The sequence below is a fragment of the Procambarus clarkii genome, chromosome 63 (assembly GCF_040958095.1).
Source record: "Procambarus clarkii isolate CNS0578487 chromosome 63, FALCON_Pclarkii_2.0, whole genome shotgun sequence".
Taxonomy (NCBI): Eukaryota; Metazoa; Arthropoda; class Malacostraca; order Decapoda; family Cambaridae; genus Procambarus; species Procambarus clarkii.
This window is the reverse complement of record NC_091212.1, coordinates 12,659,563-12,687,133: the sequence shown is the minus strand read 5'-3', so window position 1 is coordinate 12,687,133 and position 27,571 is coordinate 12,659,563. Positions and strand designations below refer to the sequence as shown.

The 27,571-nt window shown below is 47.6% G+C and overlaps 1 protein-coding gene across 2 annotated transcripts in view; it reads left to right on the top strand.

The window, feature by feature from the left end:
* The window catches only part of LOC123769518 (tyrosine-protein kinase transmembrane receptor Ror2), a 632,994-nt gene that overhangs the window by 8,891 nt on the left and 596,532 nt on the right, over positions 1 to 27,571 (top strand). For both annotated transcript variants that reach the window (XM_069308727.1, XM_069308726.1), the window contains exon 2: positions 13,876 to 13,990. In XM_069308727.1, the coding sequence (XP_069164828.1) occupies positions 13,876 to 13,990 (115 nt within the window). The remainder of the gene's footprint in view (positions 1 to 13,875; positions 13,991 to 27,571) is intronic.

Below are 27,571 nucleotides of genomic sequence, written 5' to 3'. Positions count from 1 at the left end.
GTTCTGTACTTGGACCCATCCTGTTTCTAATATATGTAAACGATCTTACAGAGGGTATAGAGTCATTCCTCTCAATGTTTGCTGATGGTGCCAAAATTATGAGAAGAATCAAGACAGATGATGATAAACTGAGATTACAGGACGACCTGGACAGGCTGAAGGAATGATTTAGAAAATGGCAATTAAAGTTCAACTCGGGTAAGTGCAAAGTAATGAAGTTAGGTGAAGGGAGCAGGAGGCTGAACACAAGGTACCATCTGGGAGGTGAAATCCTACAAGAGTCAAATAGAGAGAAAGATCTGGGGGTTGATATCACACCGAACCTATCCCCAGAGGCCTACATCAAAAGGATATCCTCAGTGGCATATGCTAGACTGGCCAACATAAGAACTGCCTTTAGAAACTTATGTAAGGAATCGTTCAGGCCCCTGTATACCACTTACGTCAGGCCAATCCTGGAATATGCAGCTCCAGCCAGGAGTCCATACCTAGTTAAACACAAGACAAAGTTAGAGAAGATTCAGCGGTATGCCACCAGACTCGTTCCGGAACTGAGAGGTATGAGCTACGAGGAAAGGCTAAAGAAGCTGAAACTCACGTCCCTGGAAGACAGAAGAATAAGGGGAGAAATGATAACCACCTACAAAATTCTCAGGGAAATTGACAGGGTAGATAAGAATAAACTGTTTAACACGGGTGGGACGCGAACAAGGGGACACTGGTGGAAACTGAATCCCCAAATTCGCAACAGGGACGTTAGAAAGAACTTTTTCAGTGTCAGAGTAGTTAACAGGTGGAATGCACTAGGAAGTGATGTGGTGGAGGCTGACTCCATACACAGTTTCAAATGTAGATATGATGGAACCCAGTAGGCTCAGGAACCTGTACACCAGTTGATTGACAGTTGAGAGACGGGACCAAAGAGACAAAACTCAACCCCCGCAAGCACAAATAGGTGAGTACACTGAAAGAGTGGGCCCCTCGCAGCTGAGTAGAGAACGCTCTGGGGTCGTAGTCCTAAGGCCCCGGATTCGATCCCCGGCATAGGCAGAAACAAACGAACACAACTGCTTTCACCCTAGTGCTGCTGTTCACCTAGCTGTAAATAGGTACCTGGGAGTTAAACAGCTGCTACGGGCGGCTTCCTGGGGATGTGCGCGCGCACGTAAGAGAAATATATTCAGTAGACATAATAGAGGAAAAATTCATTAGAAAGGCGGGGTCCAAGAACTAATAGCTCGATTCTGCAGATAAAAATAGTAAATTTAAGTAGTAAAATACATATTCTAAACACACACACGGCATCCTGTCCCAGACAAAATGAATTACGTCATCCTATCTCGATCTAAATATTATACTACAGTTGTGTATATAGTATAGCATATCAGACGAAGCCTCTGAAGGGGCAGTAGAAAGGCATTGTGTAGAGTATTGGAAGAACTATAGCAGTGTTAAAATTGCTTTTAGTCAACCGAGTTGAGAGATGCAGTGGAGACTTGTAGTGTAGGATATTAGAAGATGGTAGATTGATGATAGAATGGGTGGGAGGGTGTTATCAGGGGGAAAGCACCAAGCCATTACGACTATATAGCACTTGGAAAGGGTCAGGATAAGGATTGATGATAGAGAGATGGTGCAACTTAGTGCCAGTTAGAGGGGTCTGGATTAAGCGTTGAGGCTATTCTGTTTTTTTTTTAGGCTATGTAGAATACAGCTTGAATTGATATGTAAGTTACTCTTGCTTCGTTATGGCATTTCAACTTAATTTTTGGAATTGTAACTTGTTTACTAATATTTTATGACTTTTTTGGCGCTTGTACTGTATTACTAAAAATTTAGGGAGCTGGACACATATCTAGTCAGACACCAACAATGTCTCCCATTTTTATCTCCTTTCTTTTCTTTCTGTTTCCTCTTGCTCCTCTTTTTCCTTCTCATCTCTCTCTCTCTCCTCTCATCCCATTCCTCCACCCTCTCCCCCACTCTCCTCTGTTATTCATTCTTCAGTGTGTTATAACCCTTAATAACAGTAGGTCATACAAAACGTTTACTGAAGTACACATTTATATCGTTATACATCTGTATGCACAGCAGTAAATTGTACAAATGAATTGAACGTTTACGAGTTCAACTTGATAAATAATGCATTTTTTCCGCGTGAAAATATAATTCCGTAATTGGTGAGCCCATTTGGTGATACTGTAATATAATATTGGTAATTGGTGAGCCCATTTGGTGATACTGTAATATAATATTGGTAATTGGTGAGCCCATTTGGTGATACTGTAATATAATATTGGTAATTGGTGAGCCCATTTGGCGATACTGCAATATGATATTGGTAAGTCTATTTGGTGTTTTTGTTAATACAAAAAAGTTATATAATTTTTGAGAGGGAGGGAGAGGAGGAGAGAAGAAGGTTTGAGAAAGAGAGAGGGAAGGAAAGAGGGAGAGAAAGCTTGAGAGGACAGGGTAATGTTAAAGAGAAGGTGGAGAGAGGGGGGGGGGGGTTAGGGAAAAAGATGAGAGATAGGGGTGAGACTTAAATTAATTTATGAGTGTTGAGGAGAGACCCATTTGCAGCCCACTAACCATATTCTTCCCTACAACCCCCTTCCCCCCCCCTCCTATTCCCCACCATACATCACCTTCAACCATCAAAATATACTCATAGGTATCTTCCCCCCCCAACCCCACCCCCTCCCTACCATAACCCTATTTCCAAACACCTCCATTTGCCCCACCTATTTATATCCATAATTTCAAATGTAGTATGATAAAGTAGTTTTTTTGTAATATATAAATGTTTCTATTGAGAGTGTAGACCTGTCAGGGACTTAAGATGCCTCCGTTATCATATCAGGTTGATATATCGTTATCATATACCGTTATCATATATTGTCATATCAGGTTGATATATCGTTATCATATACCGTTATCATTATCATATACCGTTATCATATATTGTCATATCAGGTTGATATATCGTGGGCTGAAGGACTGTTCCCGTTGGTTATTCATTCAAGAGGCAGACATGTTACGTACTGGTTCGTGATTGGTTGGTGATGATTAAGCCAGCCAATAGGCTTGTTTGCCCGGGCATGAATAGCCCGTGACTGTTCCATGGTTGAAAGTGGTTCAAATGGTCCCGCCGTGACTGCCAGTTGACGTTGTTGCCACGGCAGTGTTGCATACAGCTGTGTATGGCAACAGGTGTCCCAGTAGTGTTGCATACAGCAGTGTATGGCAACAGGTGCCCCGGTAGTGTTGCATACAGCAGTGTATGGCAACAGGTGTCCCAGTAGTGTTGCATACAGCAGTGTATGGCAACAGGTGCCCCGGTAGTGTTGCCATACAGCAGCGTATGGCAACACGTGCCCCGGTAGTGTTGCCATACAGCAGCGTATGGCAACAAGTGCCACGGTAGTGTTGCATACAGCAGTGTATGGCAACAAGTGCCACGGTAGTGTTGCATACAGCAGTGTATGGCAACAGGTGCCCCGGTAGTGTTGCATACAGCAGTGTATGGCAACAAGTGCCACGGTAGTGTTGCATACAGCAGTGTATGGCAACAAGTGCCACGGTAGTGTTGCATACAGCAGTGTATGGCAACAAGTGCCACGGTAGTGTTGCATACAGCAGTGTATGGCAACAGGTGCCCCGGTAGTGTTGCATACAGCAGTGTATGGCAACAGGTGCCCCGGTAGTGTTTGTTACGGCCCTCTCGGGACGCAACGGGGTTCTTACTCTGATGTTGTTAGAGGAAGTTGTATCCGGCCCCAAGCCAGTAGTGGCTTTCAAGGGATGAGATCCGTGACGCAAGTAACTTAAAGGGGAAGGGAAATAAAGTCAAGAACTTAATATAATATATTGACCACCACCAATAAATAATATATAAAAAGATTACACGGGGGGAGGGGTATTAACACTGTACACAAACGTCTTCTCCTGAAGACTCTGGATCCAAGCTCTCGGTGCTTTCGTGGCCTCACAACAAATCCTTTGAGAAGCTGAGCCTACCCTGGCCACAGGTCAGCCAAAACACAGGTCCACTGGGGGCACCGCCGTGGAGGCCGTCAACCACAAGTCCAGCAGGTCTGCTGGCAGGTTCCGGATCAGCAACGCTGGTCAGGCCACCCCACAGGCGATATTAGGGTAACGCCCTAGACAGGAGCCTCGTGTGATACCACAAATCACTCTCCTGTCCTCAATACCCCAGTGGATAATCGTCTCCAGCAGTCGGTCCCGGGGACGACGATCCTTTCAACTGCCACTTCACTGGCAGGGTAACACCACAGTGTTCTTCCGGGGGATGACTTCACAGCTGCTGCAGTAGAGCACAAGATATGGAGACGGCTGCCTTGGGTAGACTGACTCAACTTCCATCACAGCAGTCCCAGGTCGACTCTGTAAGCAGACACGTCATCAATAACTGGGACACACTAAAACACCTCACTTACGGGCTCAGGCACAAACGCCCACCTATCCACTCCATAGATGGCGCAGTTGTCTGAGCTTCACCTCACCAGAGGTCAGCAGCGGCTGTGTTGAGCGCTGAACGGGACTGGAAACTGGCCCTCGTAGCCAGTACACGTCGTCCTCACCAGGTGTCGTCGTCCGTTTGGAGGGGGTTTCGGGAGCTGACCCACAGATGGCGCGGTCGTCACTGCTCCGTGCTTGGACGCTGGATCCGGGTTCGTAACACCTCCCCACCAAAAAGAATTTGGTTTGGGGTTCTATAAAAAGAGAGACAAACCAAATTAGTACGGCGACACATCTCCAAGTGGACTCACAATTACTGTAAACTGGCACGGCGAGGCTGTCTCGTCCACAGAACTGTACTAAGGAGAAACCCTGGCACAAAGGGAACTTGAAAATGGCAGGCGATGACCTGCCTGACGTAATTTTCCACATCTCCACTGCGATGTCAAGCAGGGGCATCATCTCACTTCTCTCAAGTAAGGATCGGTATGGACACGATCTGGGGCGACTCGACACTTCCCTATGTCGTGGCATCGATGATGGCTGGACACAGACGGCATTTCTGGTACCGATCCGGCGGTCCTTCAGGGAGTTGGGCACCTGGAATACAGGGGTCGGATAATTCAGGGTGACAGCGACAGCGGGTAAAACAGTACTTACAGCATACTCTACTAGGTCCACACCTAGTCCCGACGGGGCTGTTCGTACGTCGCAGATGGCATTCGCTCGGTCACCGTCAGGTCGACCAACGTTCCACATAACGCTGCATTGAGGCTCAGCAGTCACGCGGGGGGTGTCAACCTGTCGGAAACAGTCACTCACATTATCATATCTCGTACCTCCTGTATCAACCATCACCTTCCAGGTCCCTTCTTCGACTGCAACACTCATAGTGCACGTCTCCAATCCCTGGGACCTCTTCATGGTGTTCACGGGAGCCATCATCTTTCGGGTCGTCCACTGGTCCTTACTGAGAACAAGAATAAAAAATACCGCTAAGAAACATTTGGTTAACTTAGGGACGAGTTTCCTGAGCTTGAAATGTCCATAGCCGGCTACATCCATTAGCCTGGTTTGGACCAAAGAGGGCACTAGACCTTTCGAACACACCTCACATACCTCTGGCGTCTGGGGAATCTCTGGCCAGTTCAATGAACGCTGTACCTTGCCATACCGCAAGTACACATCCGCCTTCGCTCCAGACTCGTTGGTATCCGTGGGTGCCTGCACACTAGGCCTCTCTTCTTGCCCAGTTACCTCTGCTATCGTAACCGCATGTTCCTCGTCGGGAGAAGAATCAGGAGACACTGTTAGAATACTGTCGATCTGCGGGTGAGAGGACAAATTAAACACGTTTAAATCCGGGTCTGTTTTTACCTGGACATTACCACTGCCTGCCGTTACTTCTGACCTTGCTGTTCCGGCCGACTCGTCCACGACCTTGGGAAGATTGTTGCTCCAACCTGTCACCAAGTCGTTGGCTAGTACCACGTCAATCCCAGCCACGGGGAGGGTATCGACTACTGCCAACGCACATGTGCCGCTGAAATAAGGCGAGTCGAGATGTACTGGCACTAAGGGGGCGATGTACTGCGTCCTTGGAAACCCAACCAGGACAACCTCTTGTCTCCCATCCACACTCACTCCCTCGGGTAACGAGTCTCTCACGATCAGGGACTGGGCTGCTCCACTATCTCTGAGCACTACAACTGATCTACCAGTATGATCACTCGTTACGTACCCGCTTGAAGTGTGAGGGGCGAACAAACTTGGTCCTTCCTGCGTTGTCGTCGACTGGCTTCCTGCTGGTGGTGTAATACAGCTTATCATCATCACCTCCCTACGTGCACCGCCACCTCTTCTGCCTCGGCACATAGCAGCTACATGCCCTTTCTGCCCACAAGTCCAGCACACCACATTCCTCCTTGGACTCCGGTGTTTTGGACTGCTCGGACTCGTCCTTCGAGGGCTACTTGGGGGCGTCTTCTTAGCGCTTCGTGGGACGGGTCTTTCCTCTTCGTCATGAGGTCTGTCAAACCGGCGTTGGTAATGCCTTGGGACGTACTTAGCAGACGGCCTATGAGTCAGGATGTATTCCTCAGCCATTGTGGCTGCTGCATTCAAGGTCTCTACCTGCTGTTCCTCTAAGTACGTCTTCAGGTCTCCAGACAAACAATCCTTGAAGTCCTCTAGCAGTATAAGCTGCTCGAGGTCTTCTTTGGTCTCCACCTTCCGAGAGGCACACCACTCCTGAAAAAGTCGCTCCTTGATTGTGGCGAATTCGGTGAAAGTGTGCTCTGAGGTCTTCTTCAGGTTCCTAAACTTCTGCCTGTACGCCTCCGGTACCAATTGGTACGCCATGAGCACCACTTTCTTCACCCTGTCGTAATCGCCGGAGTCGTCAAGGGATAACGTGGAGTAAGCGACTTGGGCCTTCCCAGTCAAGACTGACTGTATCATGATGGCCCAATTCTCCCTTGGCCACTCCAAAGAGGCAGCGACTTTCTCGAAGGCTGCGAAGAACTTCGAAACTTCTCTCTCGTTGAATTTGGGGACCATTTTGATGTTCCTTACCGGATCGAAACTGCTGGCTTCCGTCGTTGGCCTCCGACCACCGCCTAATCGTAATACTTCTAGTTCATGTTGTCTCTGCCTTTCGTTTTCTTCTCTCTCTCGCTCTTCTCTTTCTCGTTTCTCTTCTCTTTCTCGTTCTTCTCTTCTTTCTTCTAGTTCTAATTCTAAACGCCTCATCGCCAATTCCTTTTCTTTCATCTCCATTTCTTTATCTTTTAATTCTCGTTCTATTTCTAACTTCTTCCATTCTATTTCTCGATTAATTTCCAAGGCACGCATTTTTACTGTAAGCAAGCTAATATTCAGCTCACCTGCATCACTGTCAATGTCACTGCCTTTCTCTTCCCTTTCAGTGGAAGCAACTTCTTCACTTTCCTTGGTACCTAGTGCCTCACTTTCTTGTTTTTCTTCAGCCTTCAAATGCCGGTGAACCTTGGATAAGATCTCTACACGGGAATCACTGGCACGGATCTTTATCTCTAGGTAGGCACTAACTAGCACTAGTTCTGGTTTGCTCAGATACTTTAATCTGGCAAGACAATCCTCTCTGTTCAGAAAAGCCTGAACATCGTCCAGATCATCGATGGTAGCTTTTTCTGCCATTGTCACAGATGGATTACTTAACTAGCACTTAACACACACCGCTTTCACGTTAGCACTTCACGCACCGAGCACTGTTCTACGTCAATATTGCACTTTATCGCACCTGGCGCCTCACTTGCCAATATTGCACGTAATTACTTCGGGCACCGAAATACGCAATATTGCACTGAATCCAAGCGAACACTTCGCTCTACAATATTACACTGAATCACTCCAAGTGCCGCACTACACAATATTGCACTTAATCGCTTAATCACAGCGAGCACCGCACTGCACAATATCGCACTTAGTCACTCTTGAGCACCGCACAGGACGTATAACGTCACAATCGTCACACGGGGAATTATATACAGGGATTACGCCACTTCACCACCCCTGTCAAACATACTTAACAAGGGGTCGGATCCCGCTGGGGATACCAATTATGTTACGGCCCTCTCGGGACGCAACGGGGTTCTTACTCTGATGTTGTTAGAGGAAGTTGTATCCGGCCCCAAGCCAGTAGTGGCTTTCAAGGGATGAGATCCGTGACGCAAGTAACTTAAAGGGGAAGGGAAATAAAGTCAAGAACTTAATATAATATATTGACCACCACCAATAAATAATATATAAAAAGATTACACGGGGGGAGGGGTATTAACACTGTACACAAACGTCTTCTCCTGAAGACTCTGGATCCAAGCTCTCGGTGCTAAGTCTTCGGTGCTTTCGTGGCCTCACAACAAATCCTTTGAGAAGCTGAGCCTACCCTGGCCACAGGTCAGCCAAAACACAGGTCCACTGGGGGCACCGCCGTGGAGGCCGTCAACCACAAGTCCAGCAGGTCTGCTGGCAGGTTCCGGATCAGCAACGCTGGTCAGGCCACCCCACAGGCGATATTAGGGTAACGCCCTAGACAGGAGCCTCGTGTGATACCACAAATCACTCTCCTGTCCTCAATACCCCAGTGGATAATCGTCTCCAGCAGTCGGTCCCGGGAACGACGATCCTTTCAACTGCCACTTCACTGGCAGGGTAACACCACAGTGTTCTTCTGGGGGACGACTTCACAGCTGCTGCAGTAGAGCACAAGATATGGAGACGGCTGCCTTGGGTAGACTGACTCAACTTCCATCACAGCAGTCCCAGGTCGACTCTGTAAGCAGACACGTCATCAATAACTGGGACACACTAAAACACCTCACTTACGGGCTCAGGCACAAACGCCCACCTATCCACTCCATAGATGGCGCAGTTGTCTGAGCTTCACCTCACCAGAGGTCAGCAGCGGCTGTGTTGAGCGCTGAACGGGACTGGAAACTGGCCCTCGTAGCCAGTACACGTCGTCCTCACCAGGTGTCGTCGTCCGTTTGGAGGGGGTTTCGGGAGCTGACCCACAGATGGCGCGGGTCGTCACTGCTCCGTGCTCGGACGCTGGATCCGGGTTCGTAACAGTGTTACATACAGCAGTGTATGGCAACAGGTGCCCCGGTAGTGTTGCATACAGCAGTGTATGGCAACAAGTGCCACGGTAGTGTTGCACACAGCAGTGTATGGCAACAGGTGCCCCGGTAGTGTTGCATACAGCAGTGTATGGCAACAGGTGCCCCGGTGGTGTTGCATACAGCAGTGTATGGCAACAGGTGCCCCGGTAGTGTTGCATACAGCAGTGTATGGCAACAGGTGTCCCGGTAGTGTTGCATACAGCAGTGTATGGCATTAAGTGCCACGGTAGTGTTGCATACAGCAGTGTATGGCATTAAGTGCCACGGTAGTGTTGCATACAGCAGTGTATGGCAACAGGTGCCCCGGTAGTGTTGCATACAGCAGTGTATGGCAACAATGCCCCGGTAGTGTTGCATACAGCAGTGTATGGCAACAGGTGCCCCGGTAGTGTTGCATACAGCAGTGTATGGCAACAAGTGCCCCGGTAGTGTTGCATACAGCAGTGTATGGCAACAGGTGCCCCGGTAGTGTTGCATACAGCAGTGTATGGCAACAGGTGCCCCGGTAGTGTTGCATACAGCAGTGTATGGCAACAAGTGCCCCGGTAGTGTTGCATACAGCAGTGTATGGCAACAGGTGCCCCGGTAGTGTTGCATACAGCAGTGTATGGCAACAGGTGCCCCGGTAGTGTTGCATACAGCAGTGTATGGCAACAAGTGCCCCGGTAGTGTTGCATACAGCAGTGTATGGCAACAGGTGCCCCGGTAGTGTTGCATACAGCAGTGTATGGCAACAGGTGCCCCGGTAGTGTTGCATACAGCAGTGTATGGCAACAAGTGCCCCGGTAGTGTTGCATACAGCAGTGTATGGCAACAGGTGCCCCGGTAGTGTTGCATACAGCAGTGTATGGCAACAAGTGCCCCGGTAGTGTTGCATACAGCAGTGTATGGCAACAGGTGCCCCGGTAGTGTTGCATACAGCAGTGTATGGCAACAAGTGCCCCGGTAGTGTTGCATACAGCAGTGTATGGCAACAAGTGCCCCGGTAGTGTTGCATACAGCAGTGTATGGCAACAAGTGCCCCGGTAGTGTTGCATACAGCAGTGTATGGCAACAAGTGCCCCGGTAGTGTTGCATACAGCAGTGTATGGCAACAAGTGCCCCGGTAGTGTTGCATACAGCAGTGTATGGCAACAAGTGCCCCGGTAGTGTTGCATACAGCAGTGTATGGCAACAAGTGCCCCGGTAGTGTTGCATACAGCAGTGTATGGCAACAGGTGCCCCGGTAGTGTTGCATACAGCAGTGTATGGCAACAAGTGCCCCGGTAGTGTTGCATACAGCAGTGTATGGCAACAAGTGCCCCGGTAGTGTTGCATACAGCAGTGTATGGCAACAAGTGCCCCGGTAGTGTTGCATACAGCAGTGTATGGCAACAAGTGCCCCGGTAGTGTTGCATACAGCAGTGTATGGCATTAAGTGCCCCGGTAGTGTTGCATACAGCAGTGTATGGCAACAAGTGCCCCGGTAGTGTTGCATACAGCAGTGTATGGCAACAAGTGCCACGGTAGTGTTGCATACAGCAGTGTATGGCATTAAGTGCCCCGGTAGTGTTGCATACAGCAGTGTATGGCAACAAGTGCCCCGGTAGTGTTGCATACAGCAGTGTATGGCAACAAGTGCCACGGTAGTGTTGCATACAGCAGTGTATGGCATTAAGTGCCCCGGTAGTGTTGCATACAGCAGTGTATGGCAACAAGTGCCCCGGTAGTGTTGCATACAGCAGTGTATGGCATTAAGTGCCCCGGTAGTGTTGCATAAAGCAGTGTATGGCAACAAGTGCCCCGGTAGTGTTGCATACAGCAGTGTATGGCAACAAGTGCCACGGTAGTGTTGCATACAGCAGTGTATGGCATTAAGTGCCACGGTAGTGTTGCATACAGCAGTGTATGGCATTAAGTGCCCCGGTAGTGTTGCATACAGCAGTGTATGGCAACAAGTGCCCCGGTAGTGTTGCATACAGCAGTGTATGGCAACAAGTGCCCCGGTAGTGTTGCATACAGCAGTGTATGGCATTAAGTGCCACGAAATGTTTACATTTAGGATTGATCGGTTTCTGAAGATTAGAATAATATCTGGCGTTTTATTTTTATGTATATTAATGACTGCGAATGACTATAATTAATGACTAATTTTATTTGTGTATATATAATATATATATATATATATATATGTATATATATATATATATGTATATATGTATATATATGTATATATGTATATATATATATATATATATGTATATATATATATATATATATATATATATATATATATATATATATATATATATATATATATATATATATAAAATTTAATTTTGTAGCAAAAATGTGTTGATTAAATGTGTGGCGTGATTTACGTCATTAAAATGCTTTTGTTACTAAAAGGTGGCAAAATGTACGATAATTAAAAGCAGAAAAGTCTCGTGAATGGTAGCTCCTGGGCCTTTTGTATAGGTGTGTGAATAGCACCAGCCTCTGGCCCCCCGCCTGCCTGCCTGCCTGCCTGCCGAGTAGTGGAGGGGCCGAGTCCCCGGTATTAATTTTAATTTACAGGATTGCGAACCTTCGCGGGCCTTAAGCCTTTGTTTGACGTGCTGTGTGATAAGCCTGGCCAGGCCGAGCTATACTGCTTGTGGGGGAGTTGACACGGTACTCCCGTTGCTAGGTTATGATGTTGGTAGTGTTCGAGGGGTCGCTACCCTTGGCAGTGTTGGTTCGATCCCCCAGGCGCGGCATGGACGCTTATTTCCACCGGTAGGAATACCTGATACAGTAGAGAGCCAGTAGAGTAGCTCTCACAACGGCAAGATATATGATAGGTTGGCTAACATAAACCTTTCACACAAGAGATGTCAGACTAGTGCTAGGTTTTAAAAAACTGTATTGGTGCTCTCTAGGTGGAATATGGTTACACACTCACACCCCTATTCAAAGCTGGAGAAATTGTTATCCTAGATAACGTGAAAAGATATTGTACTGTCCGAACTCGCTCAATAAAATAATTGATTGGGACCCTTACCATTGTAATTTCTGCATGCCGTAGAGCACAGGCGAAAGATCTATATAATAATTTACATTATGAAAATATTAGAGGGACTGGTTCCAAATCTGCACACGTAAATAAATCCATATGAAACTAGGAGGCATGGCAGGATGTGCAAAATATTGCAGTTGAAAAGCAGAGGTGCAATAGGTACGCTGAGCGAGTATTATCAATATCGAGAGAAACGACATTAAAGGTCTCGCCCTCCTATACGTAAGACAACCCGTCCTCAGACCAAGTCCATTCCATCCAGCGGTCGACCCCAAGGACGCATTCCTAAACTTTAACATGCTGTTCGTTCAAAACATGAATTTTCTCAAATATAAATGAACATTATTTTTTATTACCATATTGTACATATTTAGGCACTAGTTAGGTGTTTAGGTTCTGTTGGCTTTTATTTGTATTTGTAGTACGTGGGTGAAGTAAAATGTGGTTCGAACAAAAGTCGTCAGCGAAGCACTTGTTCCGGAAGTGTTCGGACGTCATCAGTTGTGAGTCGTGTGTAAACCGTTTTCATTCATAAAGGGGGGGTTTGGCGGGTGGATGGAATAGACTTTAACCTTTGTTTATGAGGACGAGCTGCATAAGGGTCATAACTAGCCGAACTCTCGTGGTGCTTAAACTTGATAAAGCAGTGAACAATTAAGCAGAAATTAATTGACATCATTTCCTTTCATCTCATGCCTCTCTTCACCTAGCAGTAAGTTGATACTTGGGAGTTGCCGTATTTCGGTAGATAGAATTCCATGACGCTTCCCTGTTTTTAAATTTTTTGTAGACTTTGTCATTAGTGCCGTATTTACTCAAGGTAAATACTGGGAGCCGGTCGGCCGAGTGGACAGCATGCTGGACTTGTGATCCTGTGGTCCTGGGTTCGATCCCAGGCACCGGCGAGAAACAATAAGCAGAGTTTCTTTCACCCTATGTCCCTGTTACCTAGCAGTAAAATAAGTATACCTGGGTGTTAGTCAACTGTCACGGGCTGCTTCCTGGGGGTGGAGGCCTGGTCGAGGACCGGGCCGCGGGGACACTAAAAAGCCCCGAAATCATCTCAAGATAACCTCAAGATAACCTCAAGAAGATGTTACCCTGGACTTGACCTGATGCTGCTTCGTGGATGGTTCTTAATTTTTAAGCGTATAATTTTGAATTCCAGGAAAATGGTGTAAGACTTTCTTTTAGAGTGAAAGTCCTAGAGTTTGATAATAATAAAATATTTTGTATTTCAGATGATTAAGAACATAAGAATTAAGGTTACTGCAGAAGGCCTATTGGCCCATACGAGGCAGCTCCTATTTATAACCACGCAATTAAAGAATATTCTTAATTTCAGAAGAGAAGCCATGTGCAGGCGATGAGTCACAATAACGTGGCTAAAGTATGTTGACCAGACTACACACTAGAAGTTGAAGGGACGACGACGTTTCGGTCCGTCCTGGACCATTCTCAAGTCGATTTGAGAATGGTCCAGGACGGACCGAAACGTCGTCGTCCCTTCACCTTCTAGTGTGTGGTCTGGTCAAGAGAAGCCATATTGTGTGGTGAAGGGCAGTGAGCAGGACATTATATATATTAAGGTATACAGCCGGTACTATTACGGGCTATTCATGCCCGTGCCACCTCTTAGGTGGCTTAATCTTTATCAATCAATCAGCTGGTACTAATGGTGGTTATTGTTTACAGGGGGGATACAGTGTACGTGGTGGTAGAGCAGTGTGGGGGATGTGTTCGTGGAGGACTATAGTGCTGGTCACCGGGGTTGTGCTGCTGCTCTTGGCCCCCGCCCTCGCTGATACTGGTGAGTACTACATTGGTGATATACATACATTGTGCGTCAAGCTTTGAATGATCCCCAAGCCAACATGCATCAGAAAATTGTTGGTCCCCCCTGAAGGATTCGAACCGGTTCGAATTTGGCTGACTGGGTTCGAATCCTTCAGGTATCAAGAGTTTTCTGATACATACATATATACATTTACGAGCCATAGTGTGTATAGTAGCGACATTTTCGTTCCGCTTCTCGTCCTGAGGGCGACGATAGAAATATTAGTTTCCTGAACTTAACTATATCTCCAAGACGTTGGTCTCTTTCTTCTCCTGGTCTGTGTCTCTCTCTCCACTCGTCTCTATCTCTCAAGTTTCGTGAAGAGGTCTGATCGTCTTCATATAGAACATTGACCCAATTTTACAGCACAAAATATCTTTTAGGAGGCAAAACTTATCGGAAATCTCCGAACAAATATTTTGTTGAGAAGTTTTAGGCAGGCCGTTGGTGGGTTTATAGAGATTTTTGATCAGGGAAAAGTTTCTAGAATAGAGGGGTGAGTGGAGGGGGGGGCGAGAGTGGGGAGGCGCGCCCCCGCGAGAGAGAGAGGGAGGGATGGCGGGTTGGATGGATAAATGTTTGGATTGAGGGAAGGAAGGATGGATAGTTGAATGTACAGATAGGGATAGAGAGAAAGGGGGGCGGATTTGAAGGGTGAATGGTTTGATGGATTTCTGGTTACATAGCTGGATAAGTAGACGTCTCCTAACAGTGAGAACTGTGTCCATTAGTCACTGTTACGCATTATCTACCTTCACCGTCGTGACGGTGGTGGTGTTATCAGTCTACCGCTCCTGTCCTTGCCAGATTTACAGCCCATCGGAATTGGGTCGTAAACACTCGACTCTCGGTAGATTTATGGGGGAGTGACATGTGCAACATATCGTTTTATAGTGAAGGTTATTTGTTGGGAATCTAGTAACACGAACGACCTGAAACACGACCTGAAACTCGGGTCAGGCTGCGAGCAGCCGGGTCCAGCAGTCTGGTCGAGGACCAGGCCAGCAACGAGGAGGCCTGGTCGAGGACCGGGCTCGCGGGAGGACGCTAAGCCCCCGAAATCATCATCATCATCATCATCATCATTGGAAGGTAAGGTAGTATGCAAGCCACGTCAGCTGTCTTTGTAAGCTTTTCTTGTAGTTTGGTTTTGGTCAGTGGGGTGTTTGTGTTTAGTGTCCGCTTACCTGCTCAGGTGGTGGTCCCGTTTTCTCTTGTATCGTTAATTTGTATTTGTTTATATAATTATTAGGGGTGCTTGGCGATACCCGGTTCTGCTGCCGACCTGGACTTGACACTGTTGGCTGTATATATATATATATATATATATATATATATATATATATATATATATATATATATATATATATATATATATATATATATATATATATATATATATATATATATGTCGTACCTAGTAGCCAGAACGTCGTAATCGGCCTACTATGCAAGGCCCGATTTGCCCAATAAGCCAAGTTTTCCTGAATTAATATATTTTCACTAATTTTTTTTCTTATGAAATGATAAAGCTACCCATTTCATTAAGTATGAGGTCAAATTTTTTTTATTGGAGTTAAAATTAACATAGATATATGACCGAACCTAACCAACCTTACCTAACCTATCTTTATAGATTAGGTTAGGTAGCAGAAAAAGTTGTTAGGTTAGGTTAGGTAGCAGAAAAAGTTGTTAGGTTAGGTAGGTTAGGTAGTCGAAAAACAATTAATTCATGAAAACTTGGCTTTTTAGGCAAATCGGGCCTTGCATAGTAGGCTGAGAAGTGCGTTCTGGCTACTAGGTACGACATATATATATATATGTGTGTGTGTAATTATGGTGGATATTGTTGAGAACTGTGAAGACCAATTAGCCACACTATCTGCAGATGTTTTGAAGCAAGCGGCGGGTATTGAGTGGGAGGGAAACCATCTTCACAAAGTGAAACCATCCGTGTGCAGGTGATAAGGCGCCGGGCTCAACCCGAGCGCTCCAGAGGGGGGCCAGCGCCCCCCCCCTCCCCGAGCACCGCCTTGCCTGTCAACAAACCCTGAGCTTTAGCAATGTTTTGTATTTGCGAGTATTTTTGTTTTAATACAAGGAACTTGTATTAATACAAGGAACATACAAGTACTTGGTCAACAAGGAACTAGTAAGGTGTGTTTTGCAAGTTGCTCATTGAAGCAATTACTGTCAGCTCGTGGCGATAATAGGTGGAACTTAAGTATATATGGGAGTAGTTAGGCGATAACAGCAGCAGCTGTTACGGTCCAACTACTAAGGACCGTCAGTCCTCTTACGATTGACCTACTAAGCAATTATGTGGTAATATTTTATACTATTCACTTTATAAAACTACGAAACAAAATGAAGCTAAAAAAAATACTTAAATATTCCTAGGCCTAGTATAACACACACATATACTATATTAGGCCTAGGAAGGTTAGGTTAGTTTGTCTTTCCAACATAAGTAGAAAATCTTTTCCCGGTTGATCCAAATTCAATAGTAACGATTTGTAACTGCGTTGTACATCGGTATATGTACTATGGGCCTCGTCCTTCCTATAAGTACTACCGCAACCTGCTTGATACCTGGTTGATGGGGTTCTGGGAGTTCTTCTACTCCCCAAGCCCGGCCCGAGGCCAGGCTTGACTTGTGAGAGTTTGGTCCACCAGGCTGGTTGATACCTGGTTGATGGGGTTCTGGGAGTTCTTCTACTCCCCAAGCCCGGCCCGAGGCCAGGCTTGACTTGTGAGAGTTTGGTCCACCAGGCTGTTGCTGGGAGCGGCCCGCAGGCCCACCACAGCCCGGTTGATAAATAAATAATGAATAACGTGTTTACTGGTCTTAATAAACTCTCATTCTCAACCATCGTGTTTTCATTAAACATTCCTGATGATGATCTGATGATTTTGCTATTAAATGTCAAGTATTGTGCAGCTCAAACCAACCATAGGGTAATAATGCCTTACACACAGAAATCACAATTGCGTGATGCATCAAATGAACTAATCCACAAGGGCCGTGACGAGGTTCGAATCCTCGTCACGGCCCTTGTGAATTTGTTCGTAATAATGCCACTCCGGAGAACTGGATAAGCACCTCCAAAGGATACCTGATCAACCAGGCTGTGACTCATACGTCAGGCTGCGAGCAGCCGCGTCCAACAGCCTGGTTGATCAGTCCGGCAACCAGGAGGCCTGGTCGACGACCGGGCCGCGGGGACGCTAAGCCCCGGAAGCACCTCAAGGTAACCTCCATCACCCAGACACGGGTTTGCGGCATCGCTCCATGCTGACGGGACGAGTGATGGGAGATGGGAAGCTGCTACCCCAGTCAATCCTCCTATGGTTCCCCAGCGTCAAGAAACTGTCGTACCTAAAGTGCCATTATCCTAACCTATCTGAGGACCCACGGACAGGAATTCAGGCCGGGCATCCTGCGGCCTTCACGTGACTCGTGCTCCGCAGCCCTTCCCTTCTCTCTTCCCTTGCAAAGCTCCAAGTCCACGCCCAAGTTCTAAATTAATCCGTGTTAATTAATGGAATTTCTAGTTGGGTGTAAATTATGAGGGGGATGTTGATACTGGGGCGCCTGACAGCTGGGTGGACAGCGCTTCGGATTCGTAGTCCTGAGGTTCCGGGTTCGATCCCCGGTGGAGGCGGAGACAAATGGGCAAAATGTTTTTCACCCGTGTTACGTAGCAGTAAATAGGTACTTGGGAGTTAGTCAGCTGCTTAACTTAAATGGAACAGCCCCAGGAAGGCTGCTTCCTGGGGGCTGTGTAACAAAAAGGAGGCCTGGTCGAAGACCGGGTCCCGGGGACACTAAAAGCCCCGAAATCATCTCAAGATAACCTCAAGGGGGCCTCGTAGCCTGGTGGATAGCGCGCAGGACTCGTAATTCTGTGGCGCGGGTTCGATTCCCGCACGAAGCAGAAACAAATGGGCAAAGTTTCTTTCACCCTGAATGCCCCTGTTACCTAGCAGTAAATAGGTACCTGGGAGTTAGTCAGCTGTCACGGGCTGCTTCCTGGGGGTGGAGGCTTGGTCTAGGACCGGGCCGCGGGGATACTAAAGCCCCGAAATCATCTCAAGATAACCTCAAGATAACTTGAGCGGGAGGCTGGCGGGGACAGCGCCATCACCAGGACGAGGTCTGCTGCACAGGTTTCTCTGTAATCTGTTCCCCTTGTCACCAGACGTCTTGGTGCAACTCCCCGTAGCCGGCCGTGGCCTGTATCTCTCCAGAGGTTCCTGTGTCGCCTCCCGTCCCGTCTCCCGTCTCACCTCCCGTCCCGTCCCCCGTCCCGTCCCCCGTCCCGTCCCCCGTCCCGTCCCCCGTCCCGTCCCCCGTCCCGTCTCCCCTCCCGTCCCGTCTCCCCTCCCGTCCCGTCTCCCCTCCCGTCCCGTCTCCCCTCCCGTCCCGTCTCCCCTCCCGTCCCGTCCCCCCCCCCCCGTCCCGTCCCCCCCCCCCGTCCCGTCTCCCGTCCCGTCCCCCGTCCCGTCCCGTCTCCCAGCGTGAGATATTACCCACTCTTGCACTGTACAGGTAAACCAGAACACGTCCTGTGATCAGCCCGTCCTCTCAACTCCTGTCGTTATGGTAACCATTAACCAACGTACCAAGTGCAACGTGCTAGGAAAAGCACCGGCTCGTAAAAAAAAAAAAAAAATCCCTCTTTTTCTATGCATCATTTGGTTAGGTGAGGTGGGTTGCTTGGGTTCGTCCGTTTGTGGCTAGGTCAGGACGTAGGATTTTTACGTTGTAGCAAATCTAGAGAACAGGCTGTTTGATCATGGGCCACCTACCAAAGGATACGTCTATGTTGTACGTGTAACTTTGGCAGATCTCAATCACAGGTCCTTTATTGACTATTTCCAGGTACCACTTATAGGCATTATCTGTTAAGGTGGCAGGCGATGAGTCACAATAACGTGGCTAAAGTAAGTTGACCAGACCACACTAGAAGGTGAAGGGACGACGACGTTTCGGTCCGTCCTGGACCATTCTCAAGTCGAAATCGACTTGAGAATAGTCCAGGACGGACCGAAACGTCGTCGTCCCTTCACCTTCTAGTGTGTGGTCTGGTCAACAAATGCTGGTTCTCAAAGTATTAGTGAGTCCATATAATATGACGAATGTCTCGTGGTTGGTTATCGCTTGGGTCACCTAGCGAGTCCAAGAGTACTCGCCTAGTTGTGCTTGCAGGGGTTGAGCTCTGGCTCTTTGGTCCCGCCTCTCAACTGTCAATCAACTGGTGTACAGATTCCTGAGCCAACTGGGCTCTATCATATCTACATTTGAAACTGTGTATGGAGTCAGCCTCCACCACATCACTGCCCAATACATTCCACCTGTTAACTACTCTGACACTGAAAAAGTTCTTTCTAATGTCCCTGTGGCTCATTTGGGTACTCAGTTTCCACCTGTGTCCCCTTGTTCGCGTACCACCCGTGTTAAACAGTTTATCTTTATCTACCCTGTCTATTCATCTGAGAATTTTGGAGGTCGTGATCATGTCTCCCCTTACTCTTCTGTCTTCGAGTGTCGTGAGGTGCATTTCTCGCAGCCTTTCTTCGTAACTCATGCCTCTTGGTTCTGGGACTAGCCTAGTGGCATATCTCGAACTTTTTTCAAGCTTCGCCTTGTATTAGACAAGGTATGCTGGGGCCGCATACTTCAGGATTGGTCTTACATATGTGGTGTACAAGATTCTGAATGATTCCTTACACAGGTTCCTGAAGGGTGTTCTGATGTTAGCCAGCCTCGCATACGCCGCAGATGTTATTCTTTTGATGTGGGCTTCAGGAGACAGGGTTGGTGTGATATCAATTCCTAGATCCTTCTCTCTGTCCGTTTCATGAAGGACTTAATCTCCCATTCTGTATCCTGTGTCTGGCCTCCTGTTTCCACCGCCTAGTTTCATTACCTTACATTGACTCGGGTTGAACTTTAGTAGCCATTTGTTGGACCACTCATGCAGTCTATCTAGTTCATCTTTGTGTGTGTGTGTGTATGTGTGTGTGTGGTCACAATTTGGAGAGCAAGCACCATCCAGGGAGCCGTGGTTAGGGTGTTGTGGTAGGTGCCAACTTGGAGTATGAGGACCTGTAAGGGAGAGTGGAGCAATGTGGAGGAGAAGGCGTGCCAGCAGGTCCTTGATCTTGGTGTACACACAGGCCCGGGGCTGCGCCTTGTCTTCTGCAAGGCCCCCCCCCCCGTAATCTAGATTGCTGTTAATCTTCCGACAGACCATCTCCAAGCTGGATCAGACTGCTGCTGCCTCCGCCCGCGGCCAACCCTGCCAGTTTCCTTAGATATCTCCTTCCCTCCCTCCCATCCCTTCATCCAACTTTCTTGGTTCTCTTTTGTCTTATTTTCCTGCCTTTGCGTTTTGTCTTTGTCCTAGTTCCTCTATCACAATCTCCTCACTCACTTTCTCTCGTTTCCTAAACTACTCCTCGTTAATTCACCTCCTCTTGTCTCTCTCTTTCTCATTCCTTTCCCCCTCTCAGCTTCATCCATCTTCTCCCTCTCCCTTCTGTAATTTTCCCTCCCTCCCTCCCTCTGTGCCCATTTCATTTGCTTCTCCCTCACCCCTCCCTCACCCCTGCGCCTCCGCTGTTGTGATGCTGCTCTGTTTTCAATTACTATTCACTGTTCTCTCGTTGACTTCACAGTTTTCAGGTCCCCCTCCAGCGCTGATTAGGTTCCGCGTCCAGCCTCCACTTTCACCCTTGATCATGTCCCACCATATTGTTTATTTTTCCCTTACCTTTATCCACTTTCCCCATCCTTCTTCCCCGCCCCTTATACTTTTGTTATTAATTTGTTTTCTGTAATTGGTTCACTTGAGAAAATAATGGTTGTGATGTGATTAGAGGTGGGTGACTTAGTTTGATTTTAACAAGCTCTTGTTTTTCAGTAGTTTTCCCTATAGATAGGGACATGAAGCTGGTTAGGCCTATCAAGGTACCCCAGGGCCAACTACTGTACTACCTTTATCAGGGTGCAACCCATAACAGTTGTCTAACTCCGAGGTAACTTATTTACGGCTAGGTAAATAAGAGGCATTAATAAGCTAAAAGAAAGGTGCTCAACTGTCTCTGACCCTCGCGGGGTCAGAACCCGGGATCGTGGGTTGCGAAGCGAGGGTGCAAACCACTATGCCATGATTTCAGGTGTGTTCATCATGAGTTATGTTCATTATGAGTTATGTTCATTATGAGTTATGTTCATTATGAGTTATGTTCATTATGAGTTATGTTCATTATGAGTTATGTTCATTATGAGTTATGTTCATTATGAGTTATGTTCTGTAGTTCTTGAGGTGTTTGTTGTAATTTGTCCTTTGGTTTAGGCTTCTAACGTCTTGTTAATGTCTGGAGTATGATAGCGAAAGGGTAATGGTTATCTTCTTGAGAAGATTTTTGTATGATATTTTGGTATGATATTAATGTATGATATTTGATCTGTAGTTTGCTGCAGTTTATTTAATACTCATTATTCACTAATGATCTTTACAAGACTTATCTTTAGCTGTAGCGTAGTTACCTGTGCTGTTCTCCAGGAGTCCCCACTGCTGTAGTTGTGTGTGAAGTATCTCCTGTTCCACGATACAGCGAGACTGATCTATTCCTCTGATCTTACTGTAGTAAACTTTTCTCTGTGCAGTTTTATCCATTTTTAATCTGTGTTGTGTATTTGAGCTCAGACGGCACAGTTTTAACTTTTGCGCTGCAGTTTCTTCGGGAATAAATATCTATTTTTAATCTACATGTGACAGTGGAGGAAAAAATTGTTTTTCTTCAGTTTTCTTATCTGGAGTTGACCTGGAGAAGGTTCTGAGGGTTGTATTCCTAGGACCAGGAAGCCCAATAACTTGGGCTGGACGATAGAGCGACGGTGTCGCTTCGTGCAGGTCGGCGTTCAATTTCCGACCGTCTAGGTGATTAGGCACCATTCCTTTCCACCCGTCCCATCCCAGATCCTTATCCCGACCCCCTTCAAAGTGCTATGTAGTGGTGATGGCTTAGCGCTTTACTCTGATACTTGCCTTCATCGACTCGTGATAAGTTGCGCCAACAGGCATTTTCCTCAGAATCTTGTATGTTGTTATCATGTCCCCCTTTTCTCTCCTTTTCTCCAGTGTGGTAAGGTCCTCCTTCCCTGATGTCCTGCTCCTTCCCTGATGTCTTCCTCCTCCTTCCCTGATGTCCTGCTCCTTCCCTGATGTCTTCCTCCTCCTTCGTGTCTCGTGTACAGCTGCTCAACTCTACGCGAGACGGAAGTTAAGAAGACATTTAAATATAATGATTATGTGAAATGGTGTGAATGATGAATCTAGAGAGAATAAACGTGTAATTGGAAAGGAAACCAGTCCAGCCACAGCCAGTCCAGCCCTTGCCAGTCCAGCCACAGCCAGTCCAGCCCTTGCCAGTCCAGCCACAGCCAGTCCAGCCCTTGCCAGTCCAGCCACAGCCAGTCCAGCCACAGCCAGTCCAGCCCTTGCCAGTCCAGCCCTTGCCAGTCCAGCCACAGCCAGTCCAGCCCTTGCCAGTCCAGCCACAGCCAGTCCAGCCCTTGCCAGTCCAGCCCTTGCCAGTCCAGCCCTTGCCAGTCCAGCCCTTCCCAGTCCAGCCCTTGCCAGTCCAGCCCTTGCCAGTCCAGCCCTTGCCAGTCCAGCCCTTGCCAGTCCAGCCCTTGCCAGTCCAGCCCTTGCCAGTCCAGCCCTTGCCAGTCCAGCCCTTGCCAGTCCAGCCCTTGCCAGTCCAGCCCTTGCCAGTCCAGCCCTTGCCAGTCCAGCCCTTGCCAGTCCAGCCCTTGCCAGTCCAGCCCTTGCCAGTCCAGCCCTTGCCAGTCCAGCCCTTGCCAGTCCAGCCCTTGCCAGTCCAGCCCTTGCCAGTCCAGCCCTTGCCAGTCCAGCCCTTGCCAGTCCAGCCCTTGCCAGTCCAGCCCTTGCCAGTCCAGCCCTTGCCAGTCCAGCCCTTCCCAGTCCAGCCCTTCCCAGTCCAGCCCTTCCCAGTCCAGCCCTTCCATGCTTGGTCCAGTGTGGGAGGACAGGCTGATTGATATCTTCTCTCCCTGCCCTGATCTGCCTCCTCTAAGTGAGGCAGGACGGGGAGGAGTCCTGCCCTAACCTGCCTCCTCCCTGACCTGCCTCCTCCCTGTCCTGCCCTAACCCGCCTCCCCGTCCTTTGCTACTCTCAGATTTTAGCCGACTTCCGTCTCTGCCATTACCTTCTTGAGATTCGCTTCTAACTAGTACTTATTTCCCCCCCTCTCCTTCCCCACATTCCTATTTAGTCTAATTCTATTTTGTCCACTTTTCCTCCTACTCCTCCTGTCATTCATCCTGTCACTTCACACACAATTTGGATTTTATATTTAGCTCTTCCCTCCTTCACTTCCTCTTCGTCTCTCGTCGTTTCTTTATTAATTATTCGTCTTGAACTTGTTGTTTTCTTGTATTTACTTCTATATTCAGCAGTTCGTCTCATTTGCATTTCTTTATTGTGGCTTGAGTCACGTTGTCTTATTCCTCTTATTAAGGGTTTTTCTACGTACACGCTACGTTTAGGGTTTTTTACGTTGTTAAATTCGTGTAATAAGTTAAAAAGATTTGTTAATTGTGTGTAGCGGTGCGGCCAGGTCTCATCTGGCCGCCTTGGTAATCCAGGGGTGCGCAGCTTGGCCGGGGACACACTGGTTGACAGCCAGAGCAAACTTTTAATGAAAGGCTTTCAATGTCACCCGGATGGAATTCCCAATGTCGGCGCCGGGAGGCCCATGTTCGCTAATGTTAGCTCACTCAGTCCTCTTTCCTCCTTCCTCCTCCTCCTTCTTCTTCCTTCTTCTCCTTCTATTTCTTGGCGTTTCTCCTTCCCTTGTATCCTACTTCTGCACTTCTTTTCCCTGTCTCCCTTTCCCTTCAATCTCCCTGTTTAGTTTCGTTTAATTATTTTATCTTTTGTCTCCCATTTCTTTATCTATCTGTGTCTGCTCTCCTCCACTCTAGGTGGTAATGGATGCGCTACTTTCTCTGATTGGCTCTCGGCTTGTTACCAAATAATATGCTGATTGTACTCAAATTGGCCGCCACCAAAGTGGCATTCTGAATGGTTACTTGTTGAAGAGATTAGGCTCATTTTGATTGGCTTCTTTCTGGCGTGTAAGGAACGTAATTGGTTGACTCTAAACCCAAAGATCCCCGGGTTCGTAAGCTTGGATTTGTGGCTTGCGTCTCCTGAAGCTTGCAGGGTTTAAGTGAGGGGGTCCTGGAGTGTTTCTAGCGTAGGCTAAACGTCTATATTGAGGAGTTTGGGTACATATAAATAGGAGCTGCCTCGTCTTGGGCCAATATAATCTTTCTACAGTTTGTTTGTGTTCTTCGCTTAACATCTTAACAGACAGTGACCGTGGTTACTTGTAATAGTCGGCTAATGACCTTTGACCCGTTGATTTGAATTGACCGCTCGTTTGGTACTTCTGTGCACGGAGTGCCTTAGTGCTTTTCTCTGTCTCCTAATTACAGATGGATAAACCTGTCAGATGCGTGGAAAGGGGGGAGGGGGGGCAGACGCATGGATGGTTGGGGGGGTGGGGTCACATGCGTGGAAGAACATGGCCCAAGAGACAAGCAAGCCGAAGTTTCAGCCCCGCTCCTGTGCCAGGTAAGTCCACTACGGGCTCACCATAGCCCGTGCTACTTGCCCCGCTCCTGTGCCAGGTAAGTCCACTACGGGCTCACCATAGCCCGTGCTACTTGCCCCGCTCCTGTGCCAGGTAAGTCCACTACGGGCTCACCATAGCCCGTGCTACTTGCCCCGCTCCTGTGCCAGGTAAGTCCACTACGGGCTCACCATAGCCCGTGCTACTTGCTCCGCTCCTGTGCCAGGTAAGTCCACTACGGGCTCACCATAGCCCGTGCTACTTGCCCCGCTCCTGTGCCAGGTAAGTCCACCACGGGCTCACCATAGCCCGTGCTACTTGCCCCGCTCCTGTGCCAGGTAAGTCCACTACGGGCTCACCATAGCCCGTGCTACTTGCACCGCTCCTGTGCCAGGTAAGTCCACTACGGGCTCACCATAACCCGTGCTACTTGCCCCGCTCCTGTGCCAGGTAAGTCCACTACGGGCTCACCATAGCCCGTGCTACTTGCCCCGCTCCTGTGCCGGGTAAGTCCACTACGGGATCACCATAGCCCGTGCTACTTGCCCCGCTCCTGTGCCGGGTAAGTCCACTACGGGCTCACCATAGCACGTGCTACTTGCCCCGCTCCTGTGCCAGGTAAGTCCACTACGGGCTCACCATAGCCCGTGCTACTTGCCCCGCTCCTGTGCCTGGTAAGTCCACTACGGGCTCACCATAGCCCGTGCTACTTGCCCCGCTCCTGTGCCTGGTAAGTCCACTACGGGCTCACCATAGCCCGTGCTACTTGGAACGTTTTGTTCCCAGTAGCTGAATCTTAAACAACAACAATAATCTACTAGCCCCCGGAGACTACTGCTTCAAATTTGTATTTGTACTCGAGTATTAAAATTCCCAATTTACAAATTGTGTTTTGAATGTAATAGTTTCGTTAATTGGCGTGGGAATAAAAAAAAATAGGTTGTTGGGACATGTAGAGGAATGACATTTAATGAGATGTTAATTAGAATTGGCATAGACAATGAGGAAAGTTATTGATGTATGAGGGTTACGGCGGGTGTAGCTTTTTGGGGAGTGTGGTCGTAGCTGGTCGGTAATGTTGGTTGGTGGGTAATGTCTTCTTGTGGCGTAACTGACGCATCGCTGCGAGTTCCTAAATGTTATATTGACCATGATTTTTGATGATGCGTAAACTGAGATACGTTTCTCTTGATGTTAATGAGGTAAATTGAATAATTGACAATTCAAATTGCTAATTGAAACGTCTAACCAGCATCAACATGATAATTGAGTGTCCCTTGCTGTGGCTGACCTCCGGTAATGGTTGGCTCTTGGTGGTGGTGGTGGTGGTGGTTGGCTCTTGGTGGTGGTGGTGGTAGTGGTGGTGGTGGTGGTGGTGGTAGTTAAAGATTTAGCTACTCAGAACGAAGTGTCCATGTAGCACGGGCTATGGTGACCCCGTAAACTGTTGGCTCTTGGCAAGGTTAGGTCTTTTTCAAGTGCCACCAGAGCCTTGCTCACTACCTCCAAAGGCCAGTGAGCATTTACACGGTAATTGGGTGATTTTAATAATGTAATATTGTTTCATATACCATTAACGAAACATAGATTCAAAATGTATTTATTAAACTAGAGTTCAAATGATTGTATAAAGTTCTATGAAGCTTCACGGGCTTCTGATTGCCAATAAAGCAAGAATATTAAAACACTGAACACACTGATGCTATACATGCTATATCATGCTATACATTTATTGTATGATACATTACATGATACATGTATCATGCTATACATTTATTAAATAGTTGCAGAATGCCTAGGAAATTGACATTGCCTAAAGAATATATCGTTTAATAGACGGACATCCGTTATTTAATTTTGTATGTTATCTTCTGCTGATTTTTATCATATGTTGTTATCTTTTAATTCAGTAATGTTATTGTAACCCCCCATACTGACATGTTGATCTTGGTCACTATCCTCCCGTCTGTTGTTGACCAGTGTGCTCACCTAATTGTGCTTGCGGGGGTTGAGCTCTGGCTCTTTGGGCCCGGCTCTCTACTGTCAATCAACAGGTGTACAGATTCCTGTACTGTGTGTGTGGGGGCTGTGCACATGTTTAGTTAATGTGATAATTAGTACTATTTAATTAATTGAAACATCAAACCGTATCATTTCCAAATCATTCTAGTTAAAAATAATATATTACATAGGTTACATTTATGAAGTAAATGTATATTTAGACTCGAGTTTCTTGCTGTAATATTATAATAATATTTCCTTGCCAGGCTGGTGGCCATGTTTTGCCAACTTCTTCCCGGATGTGAAGTAGTACCTAAGTCGACTATATAAACTACTGATACTAAGAGATAAGGGATACGGGCTCACCATAGCCCGTGCTACATGGACACTTCGTTCTGAGTAGCTAAATCTAAAACAACAACAAGAGATACGGGTTAATAATGGTCTGTACTGAGTGTAGATCAATATGTTTGTTTCTTAACCTGGAGAAGATGTGTTAAGATGCGTCTTAACGGTGTTGAGGTAATGTGTTGCCCCCTCGGTCTTGGACCAGGGGGGAGAGAGAGGGGGGGGGGGTTCGAGCCCCAGGGTGTCGTCACCCCTCACTTGTTCACACGCCCCTCACGTACACCACAACCCAGGTGTTCAATAAATGAACACCCGTTGACGAGGTGGCCGCCAACCCTCCCCCTCTGTCTCACCCCCCCCTTTCCCCCCTCACACTCTCCCCCCCCCCTTTCCCCTCCCAGTCTCCCCCCCCTTTCCCCTCCCAGTCTCATGTGACCTGGGGTCGAACTCACGGCTCTCTTTACGCTGCTGCACACCTGTCTAATTGCCAGCACCTGCAGTGTGGGTCAACTGGCACCACCTAATATATA